This window comes from Podarcis liolepis, assembly GCF_965112155.1.
Source record: "Podarcis liolepis genome assembly, chromosome: 18".
Lineage (NCBI taxonomy): Eukaryota > Metazoa > Chordata > Lepidosauria > Squamata > Lacertidae > Podarcis > Podarcis liolepis.
This window is the reverse complement of record NC_139572.1, coordinates 1,837,447-1,849,334: the sequence shown is the minus strand read 5'-3', so window position 1 is coordinate 1,849,334 and position 11,888 is coordinate 1,837,447. Positions and strand designations below refer to the sequence as shown.

General features: G+C 53.1%; 1 protein-coding gene across 1 annotated transcript; it reads left to right on the top strand.

Annotated features, from left to right (window-relative positions):
- Positions 1-1,167: 1,167 nt before the first annotated feature.
- Positions 1,168-10,546, top strand: ABHD17A (abhydrolase domain containing 17A, depalmitoylase). The gene is made up of 5 exons (XM_083484132.1): positions 1,168-1,543; positions 3,232-3,793; positions 6,768-6,962; positions 8,137-8,316; positions 9,375-10,546. Exons 2-5 carry the CDS (start codon positions 3,477-3,479, stop codon positions 9,598-9,600), a joined length of 918 nt encoding a protein of 305 aa, XP_083340258.1. The 5' UTR covers positions 1,168-1,543; positions 3,232-3,476; the 3' UTR covers positions 9,601-10,546.
- Positions 10,547-11,888: the final 1,342 nt, after the last annotated feature.

Genomic DNA, 11,888 nt, shown 5'->3' with positions numbered 1-11,888 from the left:
TAAGAACAGAAATTGTGCTCTGGTGGCGTAGTGGCAGCAGGAGGCCCCATTAGCTAAAGTGGTGCTTCAGGTTAAGAACAGTTTCAGGTTAAGAACGGACCTCTGGAACGAATTAAGTACTTAACCCGAGGTACCACTGTCTGGACCTTTGTCGGCAAGGTGAAGTCTCTGCTTTTTAAGGTTTTAGAGTTAGTTTTTTCCTTGGCTCGGGGTGGGGGTGGCATAACTCCATACCCTCAAACATTTCCCAAAAGAAAATAGGATAAGCAGGATATTCTGGGATCAAATCAGAAACGGGTGATTTCAGTAAATCCGGGACTGTTCCTGGAAAACAGGGACACTTCGAGTGGCTGGGATGAACCCTCGCCCCCCGTCCAGGATAATGGAGAGTAACTAAGAAAAGAGCATTCTATACAAGATCTCAAAGTAGCTGTTTTACTACAAAGGAATTTCAGAAATAGACTGGAAAGAGAAGCTGCTGAATTGCAACTCATTACCAAACTTAAAACAATGGAGAGACCTGGTCTGAACAGAGACATTGGATTCTTATCTCATTATACCTGACTAAGCCATTTCTCACCTCCTCACCCCTTGCCTTTTCCTGTAAGACCTATTACAGTCGTTAAGAGTCGTCAACAGGCTCATCAGACTCATCTCAACCATCTGCCAATCTCCGATTCCCACCACCCTTCTGAGTAATACCCCTCCCCACCTTCTCTATATATAGAAGGATCTGGCAACTTCTGTTTCAGTGTATCTGAAGAAGTGTGCATGCACACGAAAGCTTATACCAAGAACTAACTTAGTTGGTCTTTAAGGTGCTACAGGAAGGAATTTTTTTATTAAGAAAAGAGCAGTGACTCATACAGAGACGCACATTTATACTGAGTCAGGCCAGCTGTCCACCTAGCAATGCCCACAGGCAGCGGCTCTCCAAAGAGTCACGCAAACAGTCGTTCCTGGGGATGCCCGTCTGCAAGCGAAACGCTTGGGGGGGGGGCTTGGGCCTTTCCCCGCGAGAAAATGACTCATGAAGAGGCGCATCGGGCCACCTCTTGCGCGGCGCGGCGCTTCGGGAAGCCTTTCCCCAGCGTGGCAACCGTTTTCTCCCGTGCCGGGCGGAGGAGGCCTCGCTCCACCTCCGGCTCCTCCTGCCGCCCCGTCGTCATTTCCAGTGCGGCTGTCGCTGCTGTCACATCCGCCTCCTCGGGAGGAGGAGCAGGAGGCGCCGAAGGGGAGGCGCAGACGAGGAGCGAGCCAGCAGCACCAGCCGCGTCTCCAAGTTCCAGGCCCCGGGCGCGTAATGCGGAGCGCGGCGGGGGCCGGTTGCAGCGCCCGGGCGGGGGCCCGGAGGCGGCGGATCGGGGCCTGGCCGGTGCTGGGCGGCTAGATCCGAGCAGCTGCTGCCGGGAGAGGAGGGAGGAAGCCAGCCAGACGGAGGAGGGAGAGAAAGAGACGCACAAGAGACGCCAGCTGCCGTGCGCCAAAGCGCGCTTTGGAGAGACCCCCGTCGGGACTTGGAGAGGGACGCGCGGCGGCGAGGGTGATTATCCGGGCGAGGCGGGGGCGGAGGGGCCGTCACTTGTCCTTAGGATCCCGCGGCGGATAGAGGCGGGGGGGGGGGTGCAGGGAGGGGAGTCCGTGGCGGCGAGCCCGATCCGGGCTGAGTTTCCTTTCGCTTTGCGCGCGCCTCCCTCCCCGAGGAGTGGAGATTATCCGTGCGCCTTCGGGCCTCTCTTCTCCCCCGAGGTGCGCTGCCTTGAGGGACCTCCTCGCGAGTTGGCCCGGCGGCTCCACCGAGCGCGCTGTTGACGACGCGGACCGGCAGCGGCTCCCCGGGGTTTCGGGCAAGGAACGGGCTCCCTCTTTCCACCCAACCAGCCCTTCCAGGATGCAAGAACAAGATGCCAGTCCTCAAGGATCAGGGCTAAGGGTAGATTTAAGCCGAGAAGCTGCCTTCTGCAGTGGGCCCCAATCCCTCAGTATTGCCGGAACTGGCTGGCAGCAGCTGTCCAGGGGCTTCAAGACTGTACCCGGGAGGTCGCCTTCTTAAATCTTCTCAACGCCCCCCTTTTTTTTGCAAAGCACCAAGGTGTTAGGCGGTATGTCTACCAGATGCCTCAGCGCTGGTAAACCCACCGAAAGGTCCATTGATTTCAATAGGTCTCCGAGGAGGAGGAGAACCTAGTTGGGAACTGTTTGCGTTCTCTCCATTTGCGTGCGTATTTGGGGGGTGGGGTTGTTTGGCAAACTTTGACCCTTTCCGGAGCGCGCGCACACACACAGTAGAGCAGTCCGGGTTTCTGCACCTTTACCTGTTTACTCTGAAGTCAGCCCCCCTCCCTCCTGAGTTGCGTGCCCCACCTCCCCCCCAGAGATACATCTGGCAGAGTTGAATACTTAACGGTGTGTGTTTAGAAGGCAGGCAGCGGCCGATGATGTCATTATTGTTTTTCCATAGCACACCGTTCGACAGGGTTGTGTATCCTGGAAAGAAAGAAAAACCCTTGTCCAATCCACAGATGGCTCTGCAGCGATGATATATATATATATATTTGGAATTTGTAGTTAAGGGAATCGGCTTGGCGGCCTCTGCCCTGGACTGCGGAAAACGTCTGTGCATATATCTATATACAGTGGTGCCTCGCAAGACGAAAAGAATCCGTTCTGTGATTCTCTTCGTCTAGCGGTTTTTTCGTCTTGCGAAGCAAGCCCATTGACGGATTAGCGGCTATTAGCGGCTTTTAGCGGCTTATCTGCTGATCGGATCAGCTGATAAGCGGCTTAGCGGCTTAGAAAAAGGGGGGGGGAAACCAGCAGGAACTCGCAAGACATTGTCGTCTTGCGAAGCAAGCCCATAGGAAATTCGTTTTGCGAAGCACCTCCAAAACGGAAAACTCTTTCGTCTAGCGAGTTTTCCGTCTTGCAAGGCATTCGTCTTGCGGGGCACCACTGTACAGTGCTACCTTGGTTCTCAAAGATTTGGTTTCCCGCCCGGAAACCAATGTCGCCACTGTGGAAGGATGTGTGGATCCAGAATTGGCCTCCACCGTCAGGTTGGCAGGAGCAGGGACCGAGCAACGGGAGCTCACCCCGTCATTGCGGGGATTCGAACCGCCAACCTTCTGATCGGCAAGTCCTAGGCTCTGTGGTTTAACCCACAGCGCCACCCGCGTCCAAATTTAACTAGATAATCATTAAATTTAATCCACTCTCTCTTTTTATTTTTAGGACTCTGCAGAGGGAAACGGATGCTCAGCCAGGAGACATTGGAACGCAGCCGTTGTACGCCGGAATGTGGGAGAATCCTCGCATAGTTCTTCGGAGTGGGCATGTCATAAAGGCTTCCTCCGTCCGGCGGGAAGCTAAAACATTTCCCTAAGCGCCCTTAGCTTCGCTTCTTTCCTCCGGCCCGGGACTTCTGCGGGTGTACCCCCCCCCCAAAAAACCCCCATATTCCTGCCCCGCCGGCCACCATGAACGGCCTGACGGTCAGCGAACTCTGCTGCCTTTTCTGTTGCCCGCCCTGCCCCGGCCGCATCGCTGCCAAACTGGCCTTCCTGCCCCCCGAGCCGACGTACACCATCGTCCCCGAACCGGATCCCGTTGCGGGGGGGCCCGGCAACGCCTCCCCCCGAGGAGGAGCCATGACCCGCTGGAAGCTGCACCTGGGGGACCGAGCGGATTTCCAGTACGCCCAGCGGGAACTGGACACCATTGAGGTGTTTCTGACCAAGAGCAGCCGGGGGAATCGCGTGGGGTGCATGTACGTCCGCTGTGTACCTGGCGCCAGGTGAGACGGTTTATTCCACCCTGTTTCGCTTTTCATTTGTTTGCCACCTTTCTGTCTTTCTGCTGTTGTTATTCATTGCGAAACAGCCCAACACCAGACAGACCAAAACAATACCGCAATGACAACTAATAATAATAATAATAATAATAATAATAATAATACAGTGGTACCTCGGGTTACAAGGGACGCGGGTGGCGCTGTGGGTTAAACCACAGAGCCTAGGGCTTGCCGATCAGAAGGGCGCCACCACTGAAAAGGCCCTCTACGTCCCCTTCTGTTATTTCCTGCCCCCCCCAGTGGTCTTCTGGCGGGAGCGAGGTTACAGGGAACCTGGCAGAGGGCCTTCTCGGTGGTGGCGTCCTCCCATCAGATGTCAAGGAGATAAGCAACTCTCTGACTTTTAGAAGGCATCTGAAGGCAGCCCTGTTTAGGGAAGCTTTCAATGTTTGAGGTTCTGTTCTGTTTTTATATGTACTGGAAGCAGCCCAAAGTGGCTGATGGGAAAATCAGAGAGCCAGTATGGTTTAGGGGTTAGAGTGACTTACTGGGAACTGAGAGACCCGGGTTCAAATCTCCTCTTGGCCCTGAAGCTCACTGGGGGTGCCTTTGGGCCCATCACTGCCTTTCCGCCTGACCTAGTGAGGTTACAGGGAACCAGGCAGAGGGCCTTCTCGGTGGTGGCGCCCTCCCGCCAGATGTCAAGGAAATAAACAACTTTCTGACTTTCAGAAGACATCTGAAGGCAGCCCTGTTTAGGGAAGTTTTTAATGTTTGGTCGTGTTTTTAATATTCTGTTGGGAGCCGCAGAAGGGAGGCAGTGTTGCCGTATGGGGGGATTTCCGTAACCTCAGTGAAGATTTTGCCGGCTCGGCCACAGACTGCCTGCTGGGGAGAAGAAGGGAGGGCGGCAGCCAGGAAGGAGCAATAAGACAGATGTTAGCGCCACAGCTGTTTCCGCTGTGGATGAGGGCGTTTCCCCGGTTTGGAATTTCCTGTCCTCTTTGCAACGGATACCAGGATCCGTTCATCCGGTTTGCTGCAAACCGTTAAAAATAAGAGACCTCCTTGCTGGCAAAAGACCTGAATATCACCAGGCTTGCTGCAAAATAACTCTGTTTTATGGTGACAAGCACAAGACGGGCTGTGATGGTCGATGGACAGCTGCTGATTTTAAACTCCGGGACATAGATTTTTAGCGGAAGGAAACACTATTTTTACAGCGGAAATGAGTTTATAGGGAGCTTTCCGTTTCGCCTACTGCGGCCGCGCCAGGAATTTTGGTGGGCCACCCCCCAAAAAAAAGTTATTGAGCTTGCTTTTTGGGGGAGAAAGTGCCTCAAAAATGTTGTCATCTGTCCTCAGTGCCGGATTTATGTATAAGCTAAACAAGTTATAGCTTAGGGCCCCATTCTCTTGGGGGCCCCCAAAAAAATTTAAAGGGGGAAAACTGGATGTACATTTCCAAAATATAAGATAGAAAACAAATGGGAAAAAACCTATATCCAGCAACAGTGTTTTGTGTTGTGTAGGCTCCTGTGATGTAAGTCATGGGCCCCGCCTGCTCCCTAAAATATCACTGCTTTGCTCATTTCTATATATAGGGTGGGATGCGGGTGGTGCTCTGGGTTAAACCACAGAGCCTAGGACTTGCCGATCCGAAAGTTGGTGGTTCGAATCCCCGCAATGACGGGGTGAGCTCCCGTTGCTCGGTCCCTGCTCCTGCCCACTTAGCAGTTCGAAAGCACGTCAAAGTGCAAGTAGATAAATAGGTACCGCTCCGGCGGGAAGGTAAACGGCGTTTCCATGCGCTGCTCTGGTTCTCCAGAAGCGGCTTAGTCCTGCTGGCCACATGACCCGGAAGCTGTACGCCGGCTCCCTCGGCCAATAAAGCGAGATGAGCACCGCAACCCCAGAGTCGGTCACGACTGGACCTAATGGTCAGGGGTCCCTTTACCTTTACCTTTTATATATAGGGTGCCTACATTCTGCATGGACTGGTTGCACGGCAACATGGGCAAATGGCTTGAGATACCTATTAGGTCCATAAATGACCATACAACATATATTCAACACAAAAAACAGCAACCATTTGTTGTTGACAAAGGACAGCTGGACATAGAAAGGGCCCCATCACCTTCAGGAGCTGAGGGCCTCATCAAACCGAAATCCAGCCGTGCACATGAAAGACATTCCTTTCCATCTCTCCTTCATAGACTCATAGAGTTGGAAGAGACCCCAAGGGCCATCGAGTCCAACCCCCTGCCAAGCAGGAAACACCATCAGAGCACTCCTGACATATGGTTGTCAAGCCTCTGCTTAAAGACCTCCAAAGCAGGAGACTCCACCACACTCCTTGGCAGCAAATTCCACTGTCAAACAGCTCTTACTGTCGGGAAGTTCTTCCGAATGTTTAGGTGGAATCTTCTTTCTTGTAGTTTGGATCCATTGCTCCGTGTCCGCTTCTCTGGAGCAGCAGAAAACAACCTTTCTCCCTCCTCTATGTGACATCCTTTTATATATTTGAACATGGCTATCATATCACCCCTTAACCTCCTCTTCTCCAGGCTAAACATGCCCAGCTCCCTTAGCCGTTCCTCATAAGGCATCGTTTCCAGGCCTTTGATCATTTTGGTTGCCCTCCTCTGGACACGTTCCAGTTTGTCAGTGTCCTTCTTGAACTGTGGTGCCCAGAACTGGACACAGTACTCCAGGTGAGGTCTGACCAGAGCAGAATACAGTGGCACTATTACTTCCCTTGATCTAGATGCTATACTCCTATTGATGAGGCCCAGAATTGCATTGGCTTTTTTAGCTGCCGTGTCACACTGTTGGCTCATGTCAAGTTTGTGGTCAACCAAGACTCCTAGATCCTTTTCACACGTACTGCTCTCAAGCCAGGTGTCACCCATCTTGTATTTGTGCCTCTAATCTATTTGACATCCTTTTATATATTTGAACATGGCTTCCCTTCCAGGTTCACGGTCCTGTTCTCACACGGCAACGCTGTGGACCTGGGGCAGATGTGCAGCTTCTACATCAGCCTGGGCACTCGCATCAACTGCAACATCTTCTCCTACGACTACTCGGGGTACGGCGTCAGCACGGGGAAGCCCTCTGAGAAGAATCTATACGCCGACGTCGACGCTGCGTGGCAGGCACTGCGCACCCGGTGAGCGAGGGTGCCCTGTTTAAGTCAGTTGTTCGCTCGCCATTCTTCAGTGGTCTAAACCACCGAGCCTCTTGGGCTTGCCGATCAGAAGGTCAGCAGTTCGAATCCCCATGCCGGGGTGAGCTCCCATTGCTCTGCCCCAGCTCCTGCCAACCTAGCAGTTTGAAAGCACACCGGTGCAAGTAGATAAATAGGTACCACTGTAGCGGGCATTTCCCATCAGATGTTAAGGAAATAAATAACGATCTCACTTTTAGAAGACATCTGAAGGCAGCCCTGTTTAGGGAAGCTTTTAATGTTTTGATGTTTTATTATGTTTCTTTATATTATTATTATTATAGCCTGTCCATCTGGTGGCTTACAGCATATGTTAAAACATCAAACATTTAAAACTTCCAGATGCATGGTTGCCTTAAGATGTCTTCTTAAAGTTGTGCAGTTTTTTATCTCCTTGGCATCTGAAGGGAGGGCTTTCCATGGGGGGGCCACCACCGAGAAGGCCCTCTGCGTGGTTCCCTGTAATCTCACTTCTCGCAGGGAGGAAACCGCCAGAAGGCCCTCGGAGCTGGACCTCAGTGTCCGGGTTGAACAATGAGGGCGGAGATGCTCCTTCAGGGATACTGGGCCATTTAGGGCTTTCAAGGTCAGCACCAGCACTTTGAGTTGTGCTCGGAAACGTCCTGGGAGCCAATGTAGGTCTTTCAGGACTGGTCTTATGTGGTCTCAGCAGCCGCTCCCAGTCCCCAGTCTGGCTGCCACATTCTGGATTAGTTGTGGTTTCCAGGTCACCTTCAAAGGTAGCCCCAGTTAGAGCGCATGGCAGTAGTCCAAGCGGGAGATAACCATAGCTTGCACCACTCTGGTCATACAGTCTGCGGACAGGGAGGGTCTCATCCTGCGTACCAGGTGGAGCTGCCCTGGTCACAGAATTGACCTGAGTCCAAAATGACCCCCAGGCTGCGCACCTGGTCCTTCGGGGGCACAGTGACCCCATTCAGGACCGGGGAATCCCCCACACCCGCCTGCCCCCTGTCCCCCAAAAACAGAACTTCTGCCTTGTCAGGATTTAACCTCAATCCGTTAGCCGCCATCCATAATTATAATTATTATTGTTGAAACTGAAGTTGGCTTTGCTCTCTCTCTCTCTCTCCCTCCTTCCCTGCCTACCTTCCAGATATGGGATCAGTCCAGAGAACATCATCTTGTACGGGCAGAGCATTGGCACGGTGCCCACTGTAGATCTGGCGTCTCGCTACGAGTGTGCGGCTGTGATCCTGCACTCGCCGCTCACTTCGGGGATGCGCGTTGCCTTCCCGGAAACCAAGAAGACCTACTGTTTCGACGCTTTCCCCAAGTAAGGCTGCCGAATGGGTCTGTGTCTGGCGTTTCGGGTTGGGGGCTTCCATCTGCTGCCAAATTAGGAAGGAGGGCGGGCCATGGGGCCTGTCCGTCACCGCACATCGCCCTCGCAGTCCAGACCAAGATGAATCAAATTAGAACAACAGACCTAGGTTGAAAATGGTTAAAGGTAAAGGGACCCCTGACCGTTAGGTCCAGTCGTGGCCGACTCTGGGGTTGCGGCGCTCATCTCGCTTTACTGGCCGAGGGAGCCGGCGTACAGCTTCCAGGTCATGTGGCCAGCAGGACTAAGCCGCTTCTGGCGAACCAGAGCAGCGCACGGAAATGCCGTTTACCTTCCTGCTGGAGTGGTACCTATTTATCTACTTGCACTTTGACGTGCTTTCAAACTGCTAGGTTGGCAGTTGTGTTGAAATAGGAATAGTAAAAAGAGCACTCTTTAAAAGGAGCCAGTACCCGAAAGCCTGCTGGGTGGAAGGATGACAAGGAGGGAGCCAGTTTGGCTTCTCTAGGGAGGGAGCTGCAAAGTCTGGGAGGAGCCAACACTGAGAAGGCCCTGTCCAGCAATCTCACCAAGTTTGCCTGTGTAGCTGGCGGGAGTTTCAGTGGCCTCCTCTGAAGATCACAGAACCTGGACAGGTTCGTGGGGGGGGGGGAGAGATTTTAAAAATAGTAATAACCAGGGCCTTGTTTCATCCGGAACTCGGTTTTAAAAAACCATGGTTTAAAAATCCATGTTTTTTTTTTAAAAAAACACCTATGGTTTAAGAAGCCATGGTTTAAAAAATACCATATCGTTTAAAAACCATGGTTATTGTTTTTGTTTTTAAAAGGCATGGTTTTTTAAAACCATATGGTTTAAAAACCATGGTGGTGGTTGTTTTTAAAAAGCCATGGTTTAAAATAACCCACCGTGGTTTAAATAACCATGGTTCAAAAAAAAATCATCCTTGCCACCATGGTTTAAATAACCATGGTTCACAAAAACCCCACCATGGTTAATGTTACGGGGCAAAGCAGGCCAATAACTCATGTTCTTTTCCTCTTCCGCAGCATCGACAAAGTCTCCCGGATCACCTCCCCGGTCCTCTTCATCCACGGCACGGAGGACGAGGTCATTGACTTCTCCCACGGCTTGGCCCTGTACGAGCGCTGCCCGAAGGCCGTTGAGCCGCTGTGGGTCGAGGGCGCCGGCCACAACGACATCGAACTGTACAGCCAGTACCTGGAGCGCCTGCGCAAGTTCATTTCGCACGACCTGGCCAGCCAGAACAACTGACAACCGCCCGTCTCGTTTCTCGCCCTCTCCTCCGGCCGCGGCACCTCGGTTCGGAGGATGGTGAGGGGCTCGCGGCTTTAGGGCGCTGTTCCGGGCACCAGTCCCCTGCCCACCGAAGCGGGAGAGGAGTCCTCCGTTACAGAGGGGCGCCAGTCTTGCGTCTCTTGCGGGGGCATTTCCTCCGACACCGGGAGCCACTCGCTCTCCCCCCGCTGCCATCTCTGACATCGACGCCTCCCGCCCCGGCAATGCGCCGCGCCGCCCCTCTCTGCGCCAGCAGACTAGCCGTTTCCGCACATCGCTGTCCTTTTTTTTACAAAAAAAATACGTCGACGACGCCTCCATCGAGACTACGCTGCCACCACGACATCCCATTTTCTCGAATCCTTCTTTTCGTAACTCTCGGCGCGTCCCAGAGATAGCAATAAGCCTTGGGGGAAGGGGGAAGGTGGGGCGGCATAACCCTGGCTCGGCCCCTAGGACACAGGGTGGGTAGAGGCGCCAAAATGCATGACGGCCAAAACGGTCCGCTCTGCCTCCGCCGCCCGTCGCACAGCGCCACCTAGAGGCCGGAGGACCTCCGTTACAGATTCTCCTGCGCTGCGGCGGATGGAGTTTTCGCCAGGATACGCCGGAGCGAAGGCCCTGGTTGTGGAGTGCAAGCTGTCTGATCTACGCAGGCCAGGATTAAGCGGGTTGGCGGGAATCAGAGAGACAGCTTGCCTGTTCCGTCCACAAACTCCCGGATCCTATTGTTTGAATATCCCCGCCGTATCCGGATACCCCCCATGTGTTTGAGCCAGAATTCATTTAATTCCAAGTAACGCAGGGAATCTTTTTCGTGTGTGTGTTTTCGGGGGGGGGGGGGAGAGAGGAGGGAGTTTGGGGGAAGCCTCCCACCCGTTCGTTTTTGAAAATAAAGAGGAATAAAAGTTTGGAAGACCCAGATTTGTCTCCAGAGAAATGTTGTTGGGTGTGTCTTGCGGGGTTCAGGGGCACGGCTGGAACTGGGTGTGTTGGGGTACCTGGAAAAAAAATCCACATTCCTCTCTCCTGTAAGATCTGCACCATCTCAAAACACGCTTCGCTACATCTTCTGCGATGGATTGGCTCCAGGAGAGTTGCTTGCCTGTTGCTTGCAAGATGTTGCTAAGAAACTCACCTGCAAGAGAACCGTGTCTTTACGTGCACAACTTCTGCCGTACACTGTTAATAATGATAATTTTATTCTTCGTACTCTGTCCATCTGGCTGGGTTTCCCCAGGCAATCTGTGCAGCTTCCAGCATATACAGAAACATATTAAAACATCAACCATTAAAAACGTCCCTAAACAGGGCTGCCTTCAGGTGTCTTCTAAAAGCCAGATAGTTGTTTATTTCCTTGACATCTGATGGGAGGGCGCCACCACCGAGAAGGCCCTCTGCCAGGTTCCCTGTAACCTTGCTTCTCGCAGGGAGGGAACCGCCAGAAGGCCCTTGGAACTGAACATCCGTGTCCGGGCTGAAAGATGGGGATGGAGACGCTCCTTCAGGTATACTGGGCCGTTTAGGGCTTTAAAGGTCAGCACCAACACTTTGAATTGTGCTCAGAAACATCCTGGGAGCCAGTGTAGGTCTTTCAGGACCGGTGTTATGTGGTCTCGGCGGCCGCTCCCAGTCTCCAGTCTGGCTGCCACATTCTGGATTAGTTGTGGTTTCCAGGTCACCTTCAAAGGTAGCCCCACGGAGAGCGCATTGCAGTAGTCCAAGCGGGAGATAACCAGAGCATGCACCACTCTGGCGAGACAGTCTGCGGGCAGGGAGGGTCTCATCCTGCGTACCAGATGGAGCTGGCAGACAGCTGCCCTGGACACAGAATGGACCTGCGTCTCCATGGACAGCCGTGAGTCCAAAATGACTCCCAGGCTGCACACCTGGTCCTTCAGGGGCACAGTTACCCCATTCAGGACCAGGGAGTCCTCCACACCTGCCCTCCCTGTCCCCCCAAAACAGTACTTCTGTCTTGTCAGGATTCAACCTCAATCCGTTAGCCACCATCCATCCTCCAACCACCTCCAGACACTCACACAGGACCTTCACCGCCTTCACTGGCTCTGATTTAAAAGAGAGGTAGAGCTGGGTATCATCTGCATATTGATGGACACCCAGCCCAAACCCCCTGACGATCTCTTCCAGCGGCTTCATATAGATGTTAAAAAGCATGATCAATGGGGAGAAGGAAGAGAGGGATGGGGAGGGAGGAACGGCCATTTTCCAGCCCCCCCAATAAGCCTAGATTTATTTTCAAA

Bases quoted from the DNA above. Each gene is read 5' to 3' on its own strand.
- ABHD17A (XM_083484132.1), top strand. From the start codon at position 3,477: ATGAACGGCCTGACGGTCAGCGAACTCTGCTGCCTTTTCTGTTGCCCG. The intron at 6,963-8,136 runs GTGAGCGAGGGT...CCTACCTTCCAG, and splicing joins TGGCAGGCACTGCGCACCCG to ATATGGGATCAGTCCAGAGA. The intron at 8,317-9,374 runs GTAAGGCTGCCG...CCTCTTCCGCAG, and splicing joins TGTTTCGACGCTTTCCCCAA to CATCGACAAAGTCTCCCGGA.